Genomic DNA, 24,854 nt, shown 5'->3' on the forward strand with positions numbered 1-24,854 from the left:
TAACATAAATAGATTATTGAATAGTTTGCACTAGAAATCACCTGACAAATATGCATATATGCAATATTTTTGGTCATATCCAAGGTAGTCATGTCCTCATCATCCTCCCCTTCTTGAAAATAAAGCCGTCCTCGGCGTTGCTTAATCTGAAATGTGGCTAACAAAAGAGACAAGGTGTACATGTTGTATATGTATATGTCATCCATTTTTACTTCCCTTGATTTTTGCATATATGACACATGAATAGATGAGTAACTTGCATAGTTCATAAAATCTAAAGCCAAAAAATTAGCACAAGAAGTAGAAGGCATGAAAATATTGCAACTCAGTTTGCACATATAACTGAAGCTCTTATTCATTTCAAAAGATTGACAATGTTCATCATTAAACCATCCCAACATTGGTGAATAAACCTTACTTGCATCAAATTTACATGCTACAACATGCTTAAATAAGCAAACATGCAATAAGTCATTTAACACAGAATTGTCACCAAGATTAGAGGTCATATCAAAATGATTAAACATTGATTCTTTTGCATTAATAGTTAATTCAATGGGTGCACTCAAAATTGTTGGTATTTCAGTTGTTTGATCACATGGCAAAGTCAAATTATCAACGTAGTCCTCTAAAATAGGTGGTGTGATCAAAGTAGTGGGTAGCTCATCAGATGGTGCATTCAAATTGACAAGGCATTCATCATTCTCATGTAGAGATGGAAGATCAGTACCTTTGTCATTACCTCTTATGTTCAACTCAGATGATGTAGCCACTCTCGGGGGCGATGTGTCACATGGTGGAGGTGATGTAGTCCTGACAACAACGGATGTGGTTGTCATAGTATGCCTAGTAGTTGAAGGAACAATCATATCAACTCTTGGAATGTGCACCGTGCGCTTGTTCTCCTCGTGGCCAACACGTCGTTTTATTTCCTGTTCAGCTTTGCAAGCAAGATGAAACAAATGGTCCATAGGATAACACTCTTCATGAATTAGTATCTCTTGAATATCACGGTTTAATCCTCCCCAAAATCTATCCATAAAATCATCTTCACTTTCTTCTAAAGAGGAATGCAACAAGGTAGTTTGTAAATCATCATAATATTTTGTTACAGTTTCACTACCTTGTTTTAAGTGTTGCAAGTTCTTAATCATGTCACGAGTATAATAAGCAGGGACGAAAGTATGTCGCATGGCAAGTTTCAAATCATCCCAAGTAGTAGGTATATAATCAGGGTGTAACCGACAATATTCACTCCACCAAACCAAAGCATAACCAGTGAAAGAACCAACCGCAACCTTAACCTTTTTATGTTCATCGAAATTATGGGAAGCAAATATATTTTTTATGTCGAACTCCCATTCAATATATAAAGCAGGTTTAAAACGGCCATTAAATGGTGGTATAGATACATTAACCTGATGATGTGCATTTGGATGTTTGTATACCTCTCGTGACGGTTGTGTTATTTGCAAAGGTGGTGGCACGTCTCCCGCGATCGACAAAGCCCATGAATTGACTCTGGATCCTGTCATGATTAGTAGAACAAGAAACAAAACCCAAAAATAATGTTCCTATAACTACTAGGATGTGGTGGTAAAACGCTCACAGTAAAGCAAATATCAATGTCTTACAAGTTCTTACCATGCAGCAGGCGGTGATCGGCAACCAGCGGTGTCAAGTAACTCCGAATATTGAGTAAAGCGATTGCCAGGGGAGCGTACGTATACACGGTGTAGAAATATGTGGAGCTGGGTTGGCTATATATGGTAGCAAAAGATTAGCAATAATCAATTCAAAGATGCAATGTTGAATAAACGCTCAACGACGGTACTGTGCTGGTCCTAGGCTAGACCGGACTAGAGACGCGAGCCTAGAACACTAATGAGGTCACGGCGTAGCACAACTAGCATCAATGAAGGATACTAAGTAGCTCTTGACAGCAAGATATAAGTGAAGATCACAACGGCAGTGAAGATAATGAGGCGAAACAACAGCCAAGCAGGATATATCAACAACTTTGTCTCCAACTTTCCTCTGAAAAAGTTTGTGCCGATTTTTTTGTTTTTTTTTCTTCTCTCTTTTTTTTTCCTCACACTTTTTTTTCTTTCTCTCCTTTTTTTTTCTCTGACTTTTTTTCCTTTTTATTCTCTCGTTTTTTTTCTCTCTTTTTTTCTCCCTCTTTCCAAAACAAACTAGATAAGATGCAGATTGGATCAAGTGAAGATGTGAACGATCTCAACTATTATTATGACAATGAATGGTGGGTAGCACGTGGTGGAAATTGATGGATGGGTGGTGGACAGCGGAAGAGATAATGATGCAGCGGTGGCGTGACTAATGTGAACAGAACTCGAAACTCTAAACGAACTAGACACTAAGACCAGCAACTCGACACGACGATGCAATCGATAATTCAACTATGCAATCAATGAAAAGAAAATTGCAAAGGCTCAGACTGGCTTGGACCAAGGATGAATAGATCTAACTCTTTTTTGTGGCTTTTTCTTGGACAATAGGTAAGAAAGTAAATCTAATCTAGGAAAACTGGAAATTCTCACCGAGCAACCTGAAAACTGATACCACTTGATAGAGGCAAAGGTGTCCCGTCTTTCGATGAGATGGTGGATTTCGCTTTGGTGGAAGTCGACTTTGACGATCCGACTACGAACGTGCGAGGACGTCGCGCCTTAGCAATCGCTAAACCAACTCCGAGAGGTTATTGACCACGCCGGAGCACGATCAACCTGACCACGAGGGTCTGTTTCCTGCGAGCAAACGAAGAACAAGCAAGAAACTGAGATTGCAATCTGGATATTGCGAATATAAGATGAAAGCTTTATTGATCAAGGTGGGGTTCTGTGACGCCTTTGTCTGGTCGTTGAACACAAACGAAGTACGCGAAGTTGCAGCTATGGCGAACTTTTAATCTAAACAAAACCCAAGGAAAAAGCTACTAGATGGATCTACTTATATAGGAGCAAGGAGTGGCGGCCAAGGAGGTGGGAGGACGTCCCAAGGCAGCCTAAAACTAACCCTAGGTCGTACAAGGCTCATGGGCCCAAGTGGAGGTGATGTAACACCTTTGGACTTGTAGTTTGACTCGGATTCTGCTGCAGCATCAGATTGTTTCGTCCACAACTAAACGCTCCGGACGAATTTGAAGGTGATTCTAATTGGGTTGGAAAGTGCACGAAATCTAGTTTCCAACAAAAAAAGAATCACCCAATTCGGAGTCCGTATGAAAAACTTGTGTGCGTTTTGAGTCAGGTATGTCTGTGCAGTCCGAATCTGAATCCAGAACGTGAGAGACTTGGACTCTATCTTCTCTTGGGCCAAAAGTGACGTGAGAGAACTTTTTGGACAGCAAATAAACATCTCTTTCTTCCTTATCTTCATATGTGGATTGTACAAATGTCCCATACACCTGCAATTAGACAAAACACAAAAGTGTGTGAAGTATTTTTGTTCTGGATAACATAAATAGATTATTGAATAGTTTGCACTAGAAATCACCTGACAAATATGCATATATGCAATATTTTTGGTCATATCCAAGGTAGTCATGTCCTCATCAGCTATTTTGTGCTAACCAACACTTGCACGTGCGCATCATGATGGGTGATGTGTACATCTACCACGCATGCACAATTTTCCCTTTGTCTTTGTTTTGTGTAGGTACTCACGTATACTCGTCAACCTCTCAATCCCAAGAGTTGACGAAACGAGCTCTTGAGAGCAAAGATGACTTGGGATTCCATGAACTATCCTTCCCACCGCTCTCTTCCCGCAACGACTACGCGCATCTCTCTCACTTGGCTCTCACACGGCTATGGGCTATATACCGCTTGTCGCTTCTTGCTCATTTTACCGTGTTCACTTTGCATACTATGCTTGCTTCTATGCCTTTGCCATGCAATTGTGACCCTTGCTTGCATCTACCCATGATTCACCATTATGCTACTCCTATGTGTATTTGCATGCTTGGTGGAGACCCTTGTTGCTATTGCCATATTTATCATGTGCCTCATGCTATTGATGCTATTTTGCTCATATCCTCCTTTCATGCTTGTGCTATGTCATGTGAATTATTCATGCACACTATTTGCACCCATGACATGTTTGCCATGATTCCTTCTAGTATGTTGCATCTTCGCACTACTAGCTTGCTTGACTTGATCACCATGATTGCTTGCTTTGTCGCATCACCCATGTTCAACTCTTACTCGCTTTCTTGGGTTGATGACATATATGCTCGTGCCTCTCACATGATACATCTTGTTCATTGTCGCTTGCTTCCAATTGTTGCATCTATGCTTACTGATCTTGGAGACTTGGACACCTTACTTGTGATGCATGCTTGTTTGATTGGGCCTACTGAATTTGGTTGTTCTCGCATCATATGCCTCCATACTATAAAATGCTCCCTTGTCCTTTCTTATGATGAGCATGATGCATGCACTTGTTGGGTATTTTACCACACGACTGATAGGTTTTGCATCTCCGCTAACCTCGTTTTTTCCGAGTGTTTGTCATGTTCTTTCATGTTGAAAGATTCACAAGGCGATACCGTCATGACACAATTTGGTCATGTGAAGGCATACACGATGTGCGACACCAACACTTTCGACATTCTCACAAAGGTGAACTCCTTCCCTTTGAGCCATCCTCAAATATGCATATTGGATGGGTCACTCTTACATTGTTGTTTCCTTCTTGTTGTCTACATGGTACATCTCGTGAACGGAGGAGCGACATTGAAGATTGGCTCTATGGACCTTCGCATTGAGGAGCGCTCGGACTTATTGGAAGCACCTTCGAACCTCCACTCATGCCACGACATCGAGCATTGGTACACCAACACCTCCATATTTGTTGATTGTGCTCACATATGTCATGCTCATTGGACATATCATACACATGACAAATTTGCATCTTATGCATGGATTGACTCACATCATGATTGCCTTGTTGCATCTTGTATTCCCATGTCATCCATGATATATGAGCTTGTGCACTTTCTTAGCGAATTTGTTGTGATCTTCCTTGATGGTATATATATACATCATAATCATATTGCTCATCATCAATTGCATGATCACATACTCATATTGAGCATCCATTGCCATATTCATGATATTGATAAACCGTCTCTCCATGACATCATTTTGCACCGTGGTTGCATCGATCACATTCACAATACATTTGTGTGCACAATGAATGTTTTTCCTCCCATGACTGCTTTGCATACCATTCCATATATTTTGGATAAGCTTCATGCACCTTGTCATGATCAATCTTGTCGCACGGACTCTTTCTTATTTGATGGACACTTTGTGCGCGCTAATCATTGTATTTCCGAGTGTCATTTGTGTTTGCTCCTTTTGCATGTATACCACTCCGGCGACACCTTGGAGTACTTGTATTGTGCAATGTCTTCAACTCCGTCCAACTACAAGTCCGTCCACAACAACTGTTTACATGGTGATGAGGATCACGATCCGAGGTCGGATCTTTCCCAAGGGAGGGGAGATGATGCGGAGCATCCTACGATCATCCCCATTTACACTCGAGCATACGCCATTGGACACAAGGTGAACTCGCTCCTTTCTGAATCTTCCCTTTCCACATGTAAGACATGGATGCTACTTCAAGCACGAACCTTGTGCATACCCAGGTACACCCGAGGAAACCATGGAGAACCCAAGGACCAAGGCTAAGCGTGCGCGGAAGCGACGGCGGAAGAAGACGGAGACAGCTCCAGGACCCGGACATCCGGCCGCTGGAGATGACCCCTACAACAACAGCCTCCCAGCCGCCAAGTGTTATAGGCCCCGGACATCCGGCGTCTACCCCGAACATCCGACGCCTCGCCAAGTCCCGGACATCCGGCCTCGGCCCCAGAAATCCGGACATCGCCGAACCCGAGAGCAACAAGACCAACCCCGCCAGCCCGGACATCCGGCCTCCCAGCCCAGACATCCGGCCCGTCGCGAAGCCCCGGACATCCGGCCCCTAGCCCGGACATCCGGCGCCTATTTGCGCACAATGAACGGGCCAAGGGCACATGTATCCCTCTTTCCCACTTACCCCTTCGTGGCTTAGACTATATATACTCCCCCACCTCCTTCTAGTTAGGGTTAGCATTGTGTTAGCTCATTTGTGAGATAGATCTTCGCTCATCCATATCGGATCTACTCCTTGAGAGAGACCGCGGCCCCTCTTCAGAGAAGATCCACTTGGATTCAAGACCTCCTCACGGAGAAGACCATCAAGACCTCCTCACGGAGAAGACCGGTTACCGTGTATCGTCCTTTTTTGACTTTGGATCGTGTATCTTCCCCTTTGTACTCAAGGATCTAGCACTTTTGTGACTTGTTCTTGTTAGTTTGAGTGTTCCTCTTGTGTTTCCCCTTTGTGTTCTTCGCGGGATTCCGCTCCTTTCGTGAAAGATCGGGCGATTAGGGTTCTACCCTACATCAGACGGCGCCCAGCCGCCGGCCGCCGCGCCCTTGACCTCGTCTTCCTCCATATTTCCCCTACAATCTCCGCCCTAGAACCGGCAGAACCCTAGCTCCTAACACAAGGCCTTACAAAGCTGGAGTGCTAAAAATTATGGTGACATCCAGGAGCAGATTGTTTGGGCTAAGACCATCATTGGCCTATTTGATCAAGCAGAAGATATTAGGAGGTTATCATACAGGGAGAGATGGCTAAGGAGGGAGTTGAAGAACAAGTTGCTTGGGTTGTGTGCTATTGAAAGGTCTATAGCTCGTCAAAGGTCCAGAATTACAAGACTACGAGAGGGAGATGCTAATACTATGTACTTTCACATTCAAGCTAACCACAGAAGAAGAAAGAATTTTATTGGGACCCTCTCAGATGGTATGACGGTCGTCTCCTCCCATGACAGCATAGAAGAAACTCTCCGAAAACACTTTATAGAAGGGTTTGGGACACCGGTGGCAAGGCAATGCACCTTGAATCTTGATTTCCTGGGCTTAAATCAAACGGATTTGAGCAGGCTGGATTTACCTTTCACAGAGGAAGAAATCTGGGATGCAATTAAGGACATGCCGAAGGAAAAAGCTCCTGGACCGGATGGTTATAACATAGCTTTCTATGAGAATCGTTGGCAAGTGATAAAGAAAGATATGATGGAAGTTTTTGAATGCATTCACTCGCTTAATTTTCAGGCGTTTGACAAGATAAACCGTGCACATCTTATTTTGCTGCCTAAACGTCCGGGAGCTTGCGGGCAAAATGATTTCCGCCCAATTAGCCTAGTGCACAGCCTAACAAAAATTGTCTCTAAGGTTTTGGCCCGAAGATTGGCGACTCTACTGCCAAATATCATAGGTGAAAATCAAGGAGCGTTTATGAAGGGGCGATCGCTGCATGAGAATTTTAAGATGGTCCGAGAATCTGCCAAGCATTTGAAGGAAAGGAAATGTAAGAGTGTATTGTTTAAACTAGACATCGCTAAAGCGTTCGACGCGGTGGCCTGGCAATTTTTATTGGAAGTTCTTCAAAAAGTGGGCTTTGGACCAAAATGGTGCGTTTGGATTGCTATGCTTCTCAGAACAGCATCTACTAGAATTCTTTTGAACGACATCCCTGGACAAAGTTTCTGGCATGGTTGTGGTCTCAGGCAAGGCGATGGCCTATCTCCCATGCTTTTTATCATTGTCATGGACACTTTATGTAAACTGTTCGACAAGGCAGAGGAGTGTGGGATTCTGGATGCTTTTAGAAATAGATCTGCTATCCCTCAGTGCATGTCCATCTACGCTGATGATGTCATTCTCTTCCTTAAGGAAACACAGGAAGAGGTAGTTGTAGCTAAGTTTCTACTGGACATCTTTGGAAATGCTTCTGGGTTGCGATGCAACCTAGGAAAGAGCTCGCTTTCCCCTATTTTTTGTGAAGATCAGATTGCAGATTTTGGAAGCACACTCAATTGCCAAATACCTCGCCTTCCCATAAAATATTTAGGGCTGCCGCTCAGCTTTAAGAAGCTTCGTAAGGAGGATTTTCAAGGCTTCATCGACACATTGAGAAAGAGATTAGGACTCTGGCGCACAAGATTCCTCTACCAGAGTGGTCGTTTAATTTTAGTCCAAGCAGTGTTATCATTCATTCCAATTTTTCACTTAATGTCCCTTGACCCTCCCCCATGGGTGTTCAAGGCCATTGACAAAATCCGCAGAGCATTTCTTTGGAAAGGTACTGATGTGGTAAATGGCGGACACTGCTTGGTGAGCTGGAAACAAGTTTGTCGTCCGAAAGAGCATGGAGGACTAGGCATTCTGGACCTGAAGATCATGAACTCCGCACTTCGATTGCGGTGGGCTTGGAAGGCACGTACATCAAATAATTGTGCATGGAGCATCTTACTAAATCCTTTGGAAAATCATGAAATGCGTCTACTCAATGTTGTTGCTCATGTTGAGTTAGGCAACGGAAATAGATGTTTCTTCTGGACTGATAAGTGAATCAATGGCGCCACAGTAGAAGATATCACGCCAGAAGTTTTCAGTTCCGTGCCTCCAGTCGTTAGGGAGAGAAGAACAGTAGCAAAAGCAATGATTAGTGCAGTATGGATCAAGGACATAAAGGGGAAAATAAATATTCGCATTTTTCATCAGATCTTAACCTTATGGGAGGCGATCTCTGAAGTTCAAATCATACATGGTGCTGAAGACAAATGGTTCTGGTCGTGGAATTCTAAAGGTACCTACTCGGTGAAATCTGTTTATAAGGTACACTTCGCTGCACCAGTTATGTGTAATACTTCTCACATCATTTGGAAGGCTTGGGCTCCTTTAAAATGCAAGCTTCTCTGGTTGGTCGTCAAGGGGCGTGTCTGGACAGCGGACCGTCTAGCTAAGCGTGATTTGCCTCATAATGCTGCATGTTGTTTCTGCAATATTGCGCAAGAATCAGTTCATCATCCCTTCATGGGTTGTATTGTTCTGACCATCATTTGGAGTTTAGTGCTTCTTTGGGAAAATCTGAGAGACGCCATCCCTCAAAATGCTCCTGATTTCTGGGAGTGGTGGCAAGAGGCCAAAAATAGAGTCCATGGACCTAGAAGGAATTCCTTGAACACTATGGTACCACTAATTATATGGAGTATATGGAGGGAAAGAAATGGCAGAATTTTTTAAAACTCGCACACACCGCTTCAAGGAATCATCAATCAGATCAAGATTGACGTGATGCATTGGGCAGAAGCAAGTCTAGGTCGTTTTGTATTATTTTAGTTTCGTTCTATTTGAGGCTTTTGTAGACAGTTGTGGTGGTCAGGGTTTTTGGGTCTTTTTTGTTTGCTGAAGTTTAGATTGTCCTTCTTGTAACTCTGATGGACGTTGGTCATGTATTTCTCCTTCTGTCTTTAATATAATACATGCAGTCCTCCTGCATGGTTCGAAAAAAATGAACTCCCCTTGTCCCGAACGAGCCACACAGCCCCAAGCACCTCTTATCTCTTCAACATAAAAAGCAGCATCGAAATTTATTTTAACAAACCCTGCCTTCCCTTCGGTTTTCTCCAAACTTGAACTATAGCTGGCAATGTATGTGCCTGAATACTTTCTTCCTCAACATAGAAATTCGTCAACAGTTTCCTAACATAATACGCCACTCCAGCAGCCGGCTTAATCTTTTCTCCGTGATTAGCCTCATTCCGAACCTTCCACCACTCCCAGAGAAATACAAGCATCAGGTCACGCTTTTCAGGTTTCAGCGACCACGAGTGATCAAAAATAGCATCAGGATTTACACATTCCAGCAATACGAGCCTGACATCCTCAAGCTGCAATTCCCTCCATACTTGCTTTACCAACTTACACTTCAAGAACAAATGTCCCCCATCCTCATCCAGGCGCAAGCACATCGGACATCTAGTATCCAGGTCAACGTGTTTCCTCTTGATATTCATTCGCAAAAGCAACGACTTGTGTGACAGACGCCATAGGAACATACGAATGTTAGAAGGCAAGCTCAGACTCCAAAATCTATTCCATCTTTGTGAGGCCTGCAGCACTACGGTAGACGAGCTTGCATCCCTGTCCTTGCTTGCACCTCGCAACCTCGTTCCCAAGTGATATGCAGATTTCGTAGAGAATAAGCCTTTGGTGTCAGAATGCCACGCTACCAGATCGTCCATGCCACTATCAACAGCAATAGCAGGTATCTCTTTTGCATCTTCTTCACAGAACAGTTCTGTCACGAGCTCAACATCCCAGGTTTCCGTAATCGGGTCCATCAAATCGCTAAAACCCGGTCAATGAGTATATGGAGCAGAGTGTTACACTGAGGTCTACTTACAGCAGAGAAACAGAGAAATATTGAGCGGAAGCTATGATCGGCTAGGAAAAAAGAAAAGAAAGAAGAGAACGAAAGAAGAACAGAACTTTATACGTAGGAAAGGCCTGAGGCAGGGTGAACCGCTCTCGCCGTTGCTTTTTGTCTTGGTCGTTGATTGTCTTGGTCGCCTGATGGACCTCGCTCAGCAGCAGAAAGTCATCTCGCCCCTTGGGATGACCATCAAGCATAGGGCCTCCATTTACGCAGACGATGTTATCATCTTCATCAAACCTTTATTGCTGGACTTCAATGTTGTTTCACAGATCATGGATCTCTTTGGTAAAGCTACAGGCCTATGCACCAATATGGCCAAAAGTAAAATTCTTCCAATAAGATGTGATGGGTTTGATCTCACTCCTTTGCAAGCTACTATTGGTTGTCAAATTGCTAGCTTCCCTTGTACTTATTTGGGGATGCCCCTCTCGGATAAGCATCTGAAATTGACTGATTTCCAAGCGCTTCTGGATAAGCTCATCAAGAAAATTGTTGCATGGAAGGCACGTTGGATCTCCTCCTCTGGGTTGTTGGTTCTTGTCCGCTTTGTATTATCTGACATGCCCATCTTTTTGCTTCTTGTCGTGGAGCAGCCAAAGTGGGTTATTAAGCAGATTGACAAACTACGGCGTGCTTTCCTTTGGGTAGGAGCTGATGCTATCACTGGTGGTAAGTGCTTGGTGCGATGGTTGCAGGTTTGCTCACTGGTGCAGTTTGGTGGGCTCGGTATCCCTGATCTTCACAAGCAAGGTATTGCTCTAAAAGTAAGGTGGTTGTGGCTCAATCATAGAGAAACTGACAAGCCATGGCATGATCTTCCGATCCCCGTCGATAAGGAAGTCAAGGCTCTGTTTATTGCTAGCACTTGTTTCATCTTGGGGGATGGCACATCGGTTTCCTTTTGGCACGACCACTGGTTGAATGGGGGGGTTCCAGCTCTGGTCTTCCCAAATCTTTATAAGCACAGCAAGAAGAGGAAGATCACTGTTAATGAGGGCCTCACCAACAGTAAATGGATTTCTTTGATAAAGCACAACCCGGACGTGGATGTTCTCTCTGAATTTATCAACCTTTGGCATCGCACTCGGGTAGTTTTGCTGTCTGAAAGGGAGGATGTCCTAAACTGGAAATGGACTATGGATGGGAAGTACTATGCTAACTCTGCTTATCTGTATCAATTCTGGGGAAGGATTGAGTTCCCTTTCCAGGAGCTCATATGGCAAATTAAAATCCCCCCTAAAGTGCAATTCTTTGCCTGGTTGGTTGTACAAGGGAAGTGCCTGACGGCCGATAATCTCGCCAAAAGGGGTTGGCCTCATAATCCTCTGTGTCCCCTTTGCAGATTAGGAGGGGAGTCTGGCTCTCACCTGTTCACCTCTTGCCCTTTTGCTGCTGGGGTGTGGGGCTTCTGCTTAACCAAGTTCAGATTCCCATTTCAAAGTTTTCTGGAATGATGGATTTCCTCTCTTCAACAGACCACTACAAGCAGACGCAATGAGCTCTCATTTTTAATCATGATCATTTGTTGGCATATTTGGAAAGAGAGGAACAATAGGATTTTCATGGTAAGGTGCAGAACTTCCTGCAAATCTGTGATGGCATTCTTGATGAGTTAAGAACTTGGAGATATGCTGGTGTCAAAGGGGTGCAATGGACTAGAGAAGGTTGACCCCACTGTAGAGGGTTAACCTTGTAAACTCTGTGTACCGTCTCCCCATTAGATTCCGGTAATTCTTGTACATGTAAGACCTGTACTCTGGTGTTCTGCTTTTCTCTTAATGAATGAAATCAGCAAGGCTGTACTTCGTCAAAAAAAAAGAACTTTATACATATTTGGTAACTCTCCTGTAGTTATGTTTAACCTTGAATGCAATTTATAGATTCGACAGCAATAGTCCCTTGGACTTGAAAAGTAATAAGAAAATGGCTAATCCAATAGCAAATTCCGCAGCTGGCACTGTTGAAACTAATGAAGCAAATGATTGACCCATGATATCACCCAAAGAAACGGAAATGGGCAAAATTGACGGAGTGCCAACAAGATCCAAAATGCAGCGGCAAAATTGCAGCCGAACACAAGATGGTCAGCCGTTTCGCTCAGAGGGAGAGATAATCAGCACAACATCCCCTTGTGTTGATCCTCCTACAAGCAGCCAGGCAAAGGGACGGCACCCTGCTCTTCCAGATGAACGAGGCGAAGCAGCACAGATGGTAGGTCTTTTTTTAGGCTCAAAACACTATGTTAAAGGCAGGCAGCAATGCACATGACGGCTACCCTTGATTATTAAGCAGTTCTAAAATACTAATATCACTGGAGGAATTCATTGATACAGCACTAACTCGCGGGCTGCAAAACGGCACCGCTAATGCTGTCGAAGAGGTCATGTCATGCAATGCCATACATTTAGGCCATCAGGAGGTCCCCGGTTCTCGCCTCAACACACATACAATTACCTAACGTCATAATAATATTTTTATACCCAATACCGGGCGGGCAGGCCAGGTTACTTGCCGTAGATGCACAGGCCCACCTCGTAGCTCACCAGGAGCATTATTGCTGACAGGAAAAAGAGACAGAAGCCGCCGCGCAGCACCGCAGTCACTGTGTTGCAGCCACCACAGTGTATGCGGTTATCAGGCTGGAAACCTGTGGAGAAGACAAGCTCCATGTCTTCATCCTTCTGGAACGACCACTTGCCTTGTCGAGAAGCAACAGTTAAGCTTCCTATGCTGATTACTTCGGTAGACACGCTGATGGTGTTAGGGTGCACACCAGACAAGGATTTGCCTGGGAACTCTGCTGCAAAAGCAGGGGGAGCCGAGATTGAATCCAGCATCTTTACAAAACGCTTTCCCATGGAGCCATTCTTAGCCTGAGAATCTGTCAACACAATACCAAAACTTTTCAGTAATCTTCATTTACAGCTACAACATCCAAGTTAACATTGCCCTGATTAAGCACAACCAAAAGCTTGTTTTTCTTTGCAAGATGCACAAAATGATCTTGCTTAATCAGGGCAAGTAAATATAACTGCAAACGTCCCTCAGGGTGACATAGATAGAGATACTGGATCAATAGTTGAATAGGTACTAAAGAGCAAAACATAGCAAAGGATAGCTGGCCTGTTCTTTTCCATAATAACATTACCTGGTAAAACAACACAATTTAACTGGCCACCAGCTTCAGATAACCTAGCGGACGACGGGGCCCCAACTACAAAATTAGGTTCTACAACCTTTTGAGTTGGACTATATGTATAGCTGGGATTGTTGACCTGTAAAAGTAGAAAATTTGTGTGTGAGTACATCAATGATCTGCACAAAGTGCAGTGAGTTCATCTCTTACATGTAACTGGTAGCATACCTCTTGAGTAAGAACTGGCCCATTAAAGACATGGGAGCTGCTCCCAGCCGACTGCTGTACAGAGCACATCATATCATTAAATAAGTTATCGTCCATTGCATCATAGTATGGAATACCATCATCCAGTGTCTCGATACCAGATAGAATGGTTGCTGGGGAGCCAAGGAATTCATTCGTCTGTCTAAATCCATCACTGAACATTGAGTTATCAAAGGGTGCATCAAAATACACAAGAGAATCATCTTCTGGCTTGACTGAATTTGTAATAGAAGAGTGTGGGAGATCGGTCATAGTTGAGCCCAACTGGGAGGAGTCATCTTGTAGTGTCTGCAACAACTGGGCCAACTCATCTGGCTGGAAAGGCTGATCACCAGTGATCAGAGGAACCTCATTGTTGGACCTGTTTACAGCATCCAAGGGGAAAGCTGTTTTCCAGGCCCAACCATCAGAAGGCCAGATAGTGGAATCATTGCCTAGAGGTAACTCCAAATCCTTCAGCTCTAGGAATTCATCATTGGGGCTAGAACTATTAAGAAAATCTCCAACATTGGCATTAGATAACATATTTTCAACAAGCATTGGGCTATTTTGTTCTCCAGGATGAATATACTGAAGAAAATTAGAACAAAGACTTGGGTCATTCAAAATGTCCCCTGAATTTCCTTCTACGTCTTCAGAATGGCTGCTGGTGTTTGAAGTGTCAGAAACCGGCAAAACAACACTGCCATTCTCATTTTGACCAGCCAAGTCCTGAATTTGAGGGGAAAAGTGTGTTAGAAAAACTGGCATATTAGGTAAAGAAATGATCAGAGCAAAACAAAGAAATTACCCATAAAGCATAATCGCATGCGAATAAAGTAAAAAATAGTCCTGTATGGATAAATATAGTATGCTAAAGAATTATTAGGTTCAACAGAATTATAGCTTAGAATACATATATACTCCCTTCGTTCCTAAATATAAGTCTTTTTAGAGATCTCAATATGGACTACATACGGAGCAAAATGAGTGAATCTACACTCTAAACTGTGTCTATATACATCCGTATCTAGTCCATATTGGAATCTCTAAAGACTTATATTTAGGATCGGAGGGAGTATGTTTGATCATCTATGACACGCAGACCTTGTGAAGTTCAGTCTCGTCTGATCTTTTACTGGTTATAGAGTTTATGGCGGCGCTGACCATCCGAAAAGTCAAAAGATGGCGTTGGCATTTATTCCTCCATCCCAAATTACTTGTCATAGAAATGGATAAAAATGGATGTATCTAGAACTAAAATACATCTAGGTACATCTATTTCCCCGACATGTATTTCCGGACGGAGGGAGTATAAAGTTATTAAAGACAAAAAAGACAACACAGAATTACAACCTTTTTAGTGCTCATAGACCTGAATAGTGAATACTATGACATCATGACTCTTGTGTGTCATTATCTCATACTTGCTAGTTAACCCTGATAGAAATACAAAGATGTATGTCAAAAAGCCAATGCATGTCAGCAGTCTTGCTGGACAGCATGACATAGAATTCGTTAATGCAAAGTAAAACAAGCTAAATCCCAATGCTGAAAGAAGTGGAGCATCCCTGTGCAGAGAAAGATACAATAACTTAGATCCAACGTGACACAAAACATGCTCAGTAATATTATGAACCTTTTTCCTTGACAAATAAACCAACAACAGATTAGAATGAAACTATGTGCCATCAATCATCATTCTACAGATTTATGGGGAAAATATAAATATCCATTATTTCATTCACAAACCACTTTTTTCACTTCAAGTAAAAGATGGAACCGACGATGTGATAGCAAATTTTGTGAGCATACCAAATGCCAGGATTGTGGAAAAAAATTCTAACTCTGGCTATGAAAAGCGATCAACATCTCCCTTTGACCATGGATAATGCGAAGGCACCCAAAAAAATTCCAATGCTAAAGCGTGCAGAGAATGTCAAGAGAGGTCGGGGTAGACCGAATTTGACATGGGAGGAGTCCGTTAAGAGAGACCTAAAGGATTGGAGTATCACCAAAGAACTAGCTATGGACAGGGGTGCATGGAAGCTTGCTATCCATGTGCCAGAGCCATGAGTTGGTTGCGAGATCTTATTTGTTTCACCTCTAGCCTACCCCAACTTGTTTGGGACTAAAGGCTTTGTTTGTTGTTTGTTGCTAATGGCAAGGGAGCTGTCTTTTTGCAATTATTCTAATAACTGGTGTATAATACTATGTTTTTAAGGCGACGCCTTACCGCCTTAGGGAGGGGGAGCGCTTTGGCGCCTAGGCGACGCCTAGGCGGGCGCTTTGGACGCCTAGGCGCCCAAAGCGGTCGATTTTCCAAAGCGGAGGGGGAGCGCTTCGACACCTAGGCGTCGCCTTAGGGACGCTTTAAAAACATAGTTATAATAGTTAATGAACATGGTCCCGGCACAAAGTACAGCTTCAAGAAGTCCATAAAACAGGAAAATCACTGATAAATGTGCTACTACATTATATTCGCCAAAATGAGGTGGTTGTTGACTATCAAGCAGCATACAACCAAATACAGTATCACAATGTTGAACATATTGTCCTAATAAGGTAATATATGGGATCGGCGGTATGTAGACGTTGCAGGACATATTTTTTGATATGGAAAGTGTATGACAAAGTCTTCCTGTTGTTACATGCTAGGGTAACTGTATAGTATTTATATGTAAGACTTTACAGTAAAAAAATTGTACATATAGGGGCAATATAAGAAAAGGTGTTGTAACCTGATAAAAAACTCATATGCTAATCAGTTAAACTAAGACAAGGGCATATATGGTGTTGAACCGGTATGGACCCTGCCCATCTATCTTAGGCCCATAGGGCCCAGCATATGTGCTAGACCTAGAAGAGGAGGAGCTGGGTGTTGTCTCCCAGAGAGCGCCGCCACCCACACACACAAACATGAGCTGGTACGCTACCCCTCCTGATTCTACATGGTATCAGACGCCAGGTTCGGCGGGGACCTGACAGACGGCGAGGCTGCGGGGTCCGGCACGGATCAGCGGCAGTCCTGTGAGCCGGAGAAGAGGCTGCTGTGCGCGCGCGTGTGAGGCGGAGAAGCAGCTGCATTCGGCCCAGGGAAGGAAGAGGAGGAGGTGAGGCTGTACGCGGCGAGAAGGCAGCAGAGGAGGAACAGCAGATTTAGAGGAGGTTGGCTGTGCTGCTGCTGCTGCTGGGTGCAGGTGCTGACGGTGTTGTTGCTTGCTGCTGTACTCCTGCTGTTGCCTGCGTGGTAGGAAGATGTGTGTGCATGCTTGCTGGGGCTGCTGGTGTGTGGACATGGGAGCAGAGGTGCTTGCTGCTGCGACTGACTGGAGAGAGGCAGGAGAGGCAGGTCGTGTTGCTTGTTGCGGCTGACTGGAAAGGGAAGAGGAGGCAGTACTGAGGGTGTTGCCGGGACTACTGCTGCTGCTGCTGTGTGTGGCCAGGGGGAGAAGAAGGGTAAGTAGCTGCTGTGTGTAGTTGGTCAGAAAGATGGGTGAACCATAAGGACTTGCTGAGGCTGTCGAGCAGCTCACTCAGTTCCTCGCAGACTCGAACTACGGGGAAATCGTTCCTCAACAGGGAGTTGTCCAGAAGATCGAGTTATCGCTCACGGACATCAACGTAGAGGAGGAAGGGTTGTGGTTTGCAAGTGGACATCTTGAGGTGGATGGTTAGAGTGATTTTAATCGGGCAAGTTGTCAAGATGATAGAAGTTCAACTTCAGGCTATTGTGTGTTTGTGGGAGGAAATTTGGTGTCATGGAGAAGCACGAAACAAACAGAGTTGTGTCTAGATCAACAGCAGAAGCTAAGTAAAGAGCATTATCTCAAGGGTTGAGTGAGATGCTCTGGGTGGAGAATCTACTGAGCGAGTTGAAACTTCTGAGGAAGGCCCTCCTGAGAGTGTGGTGTTACAATCAGTCAGCTATAAGCATTGCCAATGACCCGATTCAACATGATAGAACAAAACATGTGGAAATTGATCGCTTCTTCATTAAGGGAAAACTTGATGCTGGGATCATCGGCCTTACTCATGTCAGCTCTGGGTAACACGGGGGCCGGGAACAAGGACTGTAACTTGGCATGTGACAAGATGGGGCCAGGAACAAGGACTGTAACTTGGCATGTGACAAGATGGGGTTGATAGCTATCTACTACCACCCATCTTGAGGCGGAGTGTTGAACCGGTATGGGCCCTGCCCATATATCTAAGGCCCGTAGGGCGCATCCCATGTGCTAGACCTAGAAGAGGAGGTGTTCGGCATTGTCTCCCAGAGAGCGCCGACACACACACAAGAACACGAGCTGGTACGCTAGCCCTCCTGACTGTACATATGGACTAGTGCGAGGAAATAGAACTGCATGTGTTATTATCTTCAGATTCAGAAGGCTAACAAATTCAGTGCCAACTCAAGCTGATCTATGTATAACTCAAACTGCAAGCATGCAACATAAACTGACTTTTATGCAGTATATCATTTTATACCCAACTAGACGCTTCTTTTACTAAAACAAGCAGTGAGTAGAAAATCATGCAAGTTGTAGGTATACCTGAATGAGATCATTCATCTGAAGATATCCTTTCTCCATAGCACCAGGAGCCTCATGCTCACCAAAAACGTCCCTCTGCACTGGCAGAGGACCAAAATCATCATCCTCATCCGCCTCCCACTCCTCCTCGACGAAGGGAGCTCCATACTGTGCCCCGTTTTGAGGACCAGGCCCAGCCTTCTGGAAGATTCGGCACACTACAAATGAATCCTGTGCGCAATGGTTTGAAAATCAGCATCGCTGTATTTGCATTCAAGCGTCATTAGCAACTAAAACAGAACATTGCCACCCTAGCGATCGAAAATTTTGCCCGTGACTCGCAGTAGCAAAAGACCTGGTACAGTCATAGCACAATGCCCACTGGGATCAGGTATGAAAAAAATCGATCGAAGTCTAATATCTACTTAATCCACAAGTCCATCGCCGGTGTCCAAAGTGGCAATACCTGTGGGATCCCGGCTGCGCCATCGCCCTCAAGGCGATACTCGTGCATGACCCAGTTGGTGCGCTCGCCCTTAGGCGCGCGGCCAGCGTGGAAGACGAGCGTCTTCTTCATCCCGACAACCCTAGCTCCATGGCGGACCTCCCTGTCCTTGCCGGTGGTCTTCCAGTAGCCTCCTGCAGTGGCGCGGTTGGTGCGCGCGCGGTTGGCGTGCTTGCGGTCGAGGCGGCTGAAGAAGTACCACTGGGAGTCGCGGCTGCGGAGGCGCGACCTTGCCGGGAGGTCCCATGGCTCGACCTTGTAGAGGTCTACCTCAGCGATGGCGTCGACCTTGAGCGGGCGACCGAGCACCTTGCGCTTGAGGTAGTAGGAGACGAGCTCCTCGTCTGTTGGGTGGAAGCGGAAGCCCGGGGCAAGGGAGGTCGGGTCATCCGGCGCGGCCGCCGGGGCGGAGGAGGAGGACGAGGAAGGGTGGGTCATGTACCTGAGGAGGCTTAGGGTTCCAGGAGAGGAGAGGGAAGATTGGATTGGGAGATTGGATTGGGGAAAGTTCTGGAGGGGGGTGTCTCTCTCCGGGAAGAAGGGATGGCTTGGGCTATAAGAAAGAACAGGGGCGTTTTCGGGACATCCTCTGCCGGGTTCACCGTCGCGGCAATTTTGCAAAAACATCCTTATCTTTTCTGATAATTGAACCCGCCGTCCCTTTCTAAATGGATCTGGAAAAACGTTTCATTTTTGCACAAAACTCCCCGTATTTTAGTATATTCAACCAGTGGTCCTTTTTAGAGTGGAATTGAATACACACGGCTTCCTTCGGTGCTCCTCGATCTATACGGTATGGCGCCGCCGCCAGCCGCCGGTCTTCTTCTCCAGCCGTCCGCGCCCTGTTTTCCTTCCCCTCCATATCCGCTCCTAATCTTCTCCGGCGTCTCCCGCAGCCTCCTCAATCTCCAACCTCTTACTCCAATGTGGTTCTTCTCTGATTTGGATCGAGTTGGAGTCCGTCTCCAACACAAAACCATGGAGTGCCCGACCCGGATTGGTCTTGGTGGCCATAAGAAGGAAGGATGCTCCGTCGTTTGCCTACCTTGCATCTCCTGATGAAGACATGAATATCATTGTTACACCCACAGCCCCTGCTGCTATACATACTAGACCAATTACTAGAGCTCGCGCACGCCAATTGAATTATCAGGTACTTTCGTTTCTTGGTAACGATTCTAATATTCATGAGAATATGATGCTGTCTAAATTGGATACATTTGTTTTGCATACAAATGAAGGGCCTAGCTTGGACAAGAAAGATGAACCTTGGAGCAAGTTCAAGCATGTAGATGATGGCATGCGCAAGGGGAACAAGAACGGAGTTACAAGTGATGATTCCAGGACTCTAAAGCCACCATAATGATCATGGGACGAAATATACAAGATGTCACTTCATAAATTTCGTCCAGAGGCTATTTTAGGTGTTGCGTCACCTTATTATTGGGCCAGGCCCATGTATTTTCGAAGTACTTAAGTATAGGTTGTTTTTAGATCCGTATGTGTGGGGAAACAAGAGTTAGGGTTGGTTTCGGACCCCTCCACCAAGGGCCATGAAATTCCCCCTCTCTCCTCCATATATATAGCCCTTAGGGCATCGTTTAGACTTTGGGTTTTGTTTAGATTAAAAGTTCGCCATAGATACAACTTCGCATACTTCGTTTGTGTCCAACGACCAGACCAAGATGTCACAAAACCCCACCTTCATTAATAAAGCTTTCCTCTTATATTCGCAATATCCAGATTGCAATCTTAGTTTCTTGCTTGTTCTTCGTTTGCTCGCAGGAAACAGGCCCTCGTGGTCAGGTTGATCGTGCTCCGGCGTGGTCAATAACCCTCGAAAGTTGGTTTAGCGATTGCTAAGGCGCGACGTCTCGCACGTTCGTAGTCGGATCGTCAAGGTCGACTCCCACAGAAAATGATAGCCACCTTCTCATCAAAACATCGGGACACCTTTGCCTCTATCAAGTGGTATCAGATTTCCAGGTTGCTCGGTGAGATTTTATAGTTTTTCGTAGTTTAGATCGAGTCTATTCTTCGTACCTATAGTCCACGAAAAAGCTAAAAAAATTAGGGTTAGTTCATCCTATCCGAACCAATCTGAGCCTTTGCATAATCTTTTCTGTATTTGCTTTGTTGAATTTGCGGTTGCATCGTCGTGTCAAGTTGCTGATCTTAGCGTCTAGTCCTTTAGAGTTTCGAGTTCTGTTCACAGGTTGTCACGTCGCCGCTGCCATATATCACCACCGCATCATCATCATCGCTGCTGCCATATACCACCACCATACCAACTTCATCGTTGTTGCCATATTCACCACCACATATTCACCATCAATCCGCGTCCATATACGCCACCACATATCCGCCGCCATCACGCCAATCCGAGTCCACCTGCAACATATATCCGCCACCAGTCCGATTTCCACCAGATTCATCGCCGCCACCGGTCCGAGATTCCACCAGATTCATCTCCGCCACCAGTCCGAGTCCAGTAATTGTTGCATTGTTTTCGATTTCCGGATCACGCGATACTTCGAGTCGTGACAGAATAGGACTCCTGAGATTCCGAGCTACCCGCAGAAGAAAAATAGTTCCAAACTAAAAAAACTAAGTCTGGAAAATTCTGGCTAGGCAGTTTTTAGACCATTTGTAGACTTTTTCGAAAAAAATTGTTGCGGAGCAAAAAAAGAGAGGAAAAAAGTGCAAAAAAAAGTGAAAAAAGGAAAAAAAATCAAAGACTGCTCCTCCCTTGTTTACGTGCAGCGCCGTGATTTTGTTAGTGTTCTAGGCTCACGTCTCTAGCACGGTCTAGCCTAGGATCAGCACAGTACCGTCGTTGAGCGTTTATTCAACATTGCATCTCTGAATTGATTATTGCTGACCCTTTTTGCTACCATGTTATAAGCCTTCCCAGCTCCACATATGATAGAGGCGAGGGTCCCGATGTTTCGATGAGATGGTGGCTATCGTTTTCTGTGGGAGTCGACTTTGACGATCCGACTACGAACGTGCGAGACGTCGCGCCTTAGCAATCGCTAAACCAACTTCCGAGGGTTATTGACCACGCCGGAGCATAATCAACCTGACCACGAGGGTTTGTTTCCTGCGAGCAAACGAAGAACAAGCAAGAAACTGAGATTGCAATCTGGATATTGCGAATATAAGATGAAAGCTTTATTGATCAAGGTGGGGTTCTGTGACGTCTTGGTCTGGTCGTTGGACACAAACGAAGTACGCGAAGTTGCAGCTATGGCGAACTTTTGATCTAAACAAAACCCAAAGTCTAAACGACGCCCTAAGGGATGTATATATGGAGGAAGAGGGGGGAATTTCGTGGCCCTTGAGGGTGGGGTCCGAAACCAACACTAACTCTTGTTTCCCCACACATACGGACTCTAAAAATAGCCTATACTTAAGTATTTCGAAATTACATGGGCCTGGCCCATTAATAAGGTGACGCAGCACCTAGAATAGCCTATGGACGAATATTATGAAGTGGCATCTTGTATATTTTGTCCAAGGCTTCATGCACTCCTTATGGCGGCTTTAAAGTCCTGAAATCATCACTTGTAACTCCGTTCTTGATCCCCTTGCGCATGCCATCAACTCCATGTGTGTTCTTGCTCCAATGTTCATCCTTCTCCAAGCTAGGCCCTTCATTTGTAAGCAAAACAAATGTATCCAATTTAGGCAGCATCATAATCTCATGAACATTAGAATCATTACCAAGAAACGAAAGTACCTGGTAATTTAATTGGCGTGCGCGAGCTCTAGTAATTGGTCCAGTATATGTAACAGTAGGGGCTGTGGGTGTAACAATGGTATTGATGTCCTCATCATCCTCCCCTTCTTGAAATGAAGCTGTCCTCGACAGAAGCGCATCTTCCTCACCCAAATAAGGCTTCAAATCTGCAATGTTAAAAGTGGGACTAACCCCAAAATCTACAGGTAGCTCAAGTTTATATGCATTATCATTTATTTTCTCTAACACCTTAAAAGGACCATCAGCACGTGGCATTAGCTTTGATTTGCGCAGATTAGGAAATCTATCTTTACGCAAATGTAACCAAACAAGATCTCCAGGCGCAAACACAACATGTTTTCTACCCTTATCTCCAGCAAGTTTATATTTAGCATTCATACGCTCAATGTTTTCCTTAGTTAACTCATGCATTTTTAAAATCAATTCAGAACGTTCTTTAGCATCAAAATTAACCTTCTCTGAAGATGGAAGAGGCAACAAATCAATAGGTGCACGAGGTAGGAAACCATACACAATTTCAAAAGGGCACATCTTAGTAGTAGAATGCAATGAACGATTATAAGCAAATTCAATATGAGGCAAGCATTCTTCCCACATTTTCTTGTTATTCTCCAAAATAGCCCTAAGCATAGTAGACAATGTTCTATTGACTACTTCAGTTTGTCCATCAGTTTGGGGGTGACAAGTAGTACTAAAAAGCAGCTTAGTCCCCAACTTAGCCCATAAACATCTCCAAAAGTGGCTAAGAAATTTAGTGTCACGATCTGAAACAATAGTATTTGGCACACCATGTAAGCGAATAATTTCACGAAAGAACAAATCAGCAACATTAACAGCATCATCGCTTTTATGACATGGTATAAAGTGTGCCATTTTCGAGAACCTATCCACGACAACAAATATGCTATCCCTCCCCTTCTTTGTTCGAGGTAAACCTAAAACAAAGTCCATAGATATATCCTCCCAAGGAACACTAGGTACAGGCAAAGGCATATATAAACCATGAGGATTGAGTCGTGACTTAGATTTTTGACATGTTGTGCAGCGAGCAACAAAACGCTCAACATCTCGTCTCATCTTTGGCCAAAAGAAATGTGTAGCAACTATATCCTCCGTCTTCTTGACGCCAAAGTGTCCCATTAATCCTCCTCCATGCGCCTCCTGCAACAGCAAAAGACGAACGGAGCTAGCTGGAATGCATAGCTTGTTAGCACGAAACACAAATCCATCGTTAAGAACGAACTTGTTCCAAGTTCTCCCTTCCTTACAATTCTGCAATACATCTTTAAATTCAGCATCATGAACATATTGATCTTTGATGGTCTCCAAACCAAATATTTTAAAGTCAAGTTGTGAAAGCATAGTATAACGACGAGACAAGGCATCAGCAATAACATTTTCTTTACCCTTCTTGTGGTTAATGACATAAGGGAAAGTCTCAATGAATTCAACCCATTTAGCATGTCTACGGTTCAGTTTTGCTTGACTTTTAATGTGTTTCAAAGATTCATGATCAGAATGTATAACAAATTCCTTGGGCCATAAATAATGTTGCCATGTTTCTAAGGTCCGAACAAGAGCATATAATTCTTTATCATAAGTAGAATAGTTCAGACTAGGCCCACTCAATTTTTCAGAAAAGTATGCAACAGGTTTTCCATCTTGTAATAACACACCTCCTAATCCAATTCCACTAGCATCACATTCAAGCTCAAAAGTCTTATTGAAATTAGGAAGTTGGAGTAAAGGAGCATGTGTCAACTTATCTTTCAATACCGTGAAGGCTTCTTCCTGTGCGATACCTCAAACAAAAGGCACATCCTTCTTTGTAAGCTCGTTGAGAGGTGCAACAATGGTGCTGAAATCTCTCACAAAACGCCTATAGAAACCAGCGAGGCCAAGGAAACTCCTCACTTGTGTGACCGTTTTGGGCTGCGGCCAACTCTCAATAGCTTCAATCTTGGCTTTATCAACTTCAATTCCCTGTGGAGTAACAACATAGCCAAGAAAAGATACTCGGTCGGTGCAAAAGGTGCACTTTCCAAGGTTTCCAAACAAACGTGCATCACGTAGAGCAATAAAAACAGCACGTAAATGTTCCAAATGTTCCTCCAAAGATTTGCTATAAATCAATATGTCATCAAAGTAAACTACCACAAATCGTCCAATGAAAGCACGTAAAACTTCATTCATTAACCTCATGAAAGTACTAGGTGCATTGGTTAACCCAAAAGGCATGACTAACCACTCATATAATCCAAACTTAGTTTTAAATGTTGTTTTCCATTCATCACCCAATTTCATACG

General features: G+C 44.2%; 1 protein-coding gene across 1 annotated transcript; it reads right to left on the reverse strand.

Annotated features, from left to right (window-relative positions):
• Window positions 1-12,603: 12,603 nt before the first annotated feature.
• Window positions 12,604-19,319, reverse strand: LOC100682437 (NAC domain-containing protein 78). Its single transcript, XM_044573514.1, has 5 exons — window positions 18,746-19,319; window positions 18,301-18,510; window positions 13,730-14,479; window positions 13,514-13,640; window positions 12,604-13,246 (listed from the first exon to the last, which is right to left on the reverse strand). Exons 1-5 carry the CDS (start codon window positions 19,220-19,222, stop codon window positions 12,870-12,872), a joined length of 1,941 nt encoding a protein of 646 aa, XP_044429449.1. The 5' UTR covers window positions 19,223-19,319; the 3' UTR covers window positions 12,604-12,869.
• Between the last annotated feature and the right edge of the window lie 5,535 nt (window positions 19,320-24,854).

This window comes from Triticum aestivum, chromosome 7A (genome assembly GCF_018294505.1).
Source record: "Triticum aestivum cultivar Chinese Spring chromosome 7A, IWGSC CS RefSeq v2.1, whole genome shotgun sequence".
Taxonomy (NCBI): domain Eukaryota; kingdom Viridiplantae; phylum Streptophyta; class Magnoliopsida; order Poales; family Poaceae; genus Triticum; species Triticum aestivum.

What these genes read in the sequence shown, in the direction of transcription:
- LOC100682437 (XM_044573514.1), bottom strand. Translation starts at nt 19,222, where the DNA reads ATGACCCACCCTTCCTCGTCCTCCTCCTCCGCCCCGGCGGCCGCGCCG. An exon ending in GCGCAGCCGGGATCCCACAG is followed by an intron (nt 18,511 to 18,745) that starts GTATTGCCACTT and finishes CATTGCGCACAG; the next exon opens with GATTCATTTGTAGTGTGCCG. An exon ending in AAATTGTGTTGTTTTACCAG is followed by an intron (nt 13,247 to 13,513) that starts GTAATGTTATTA and finishes TTGTGTTGACAG; the next exon opens with ATTCTCAGGCTAAGAATGGC.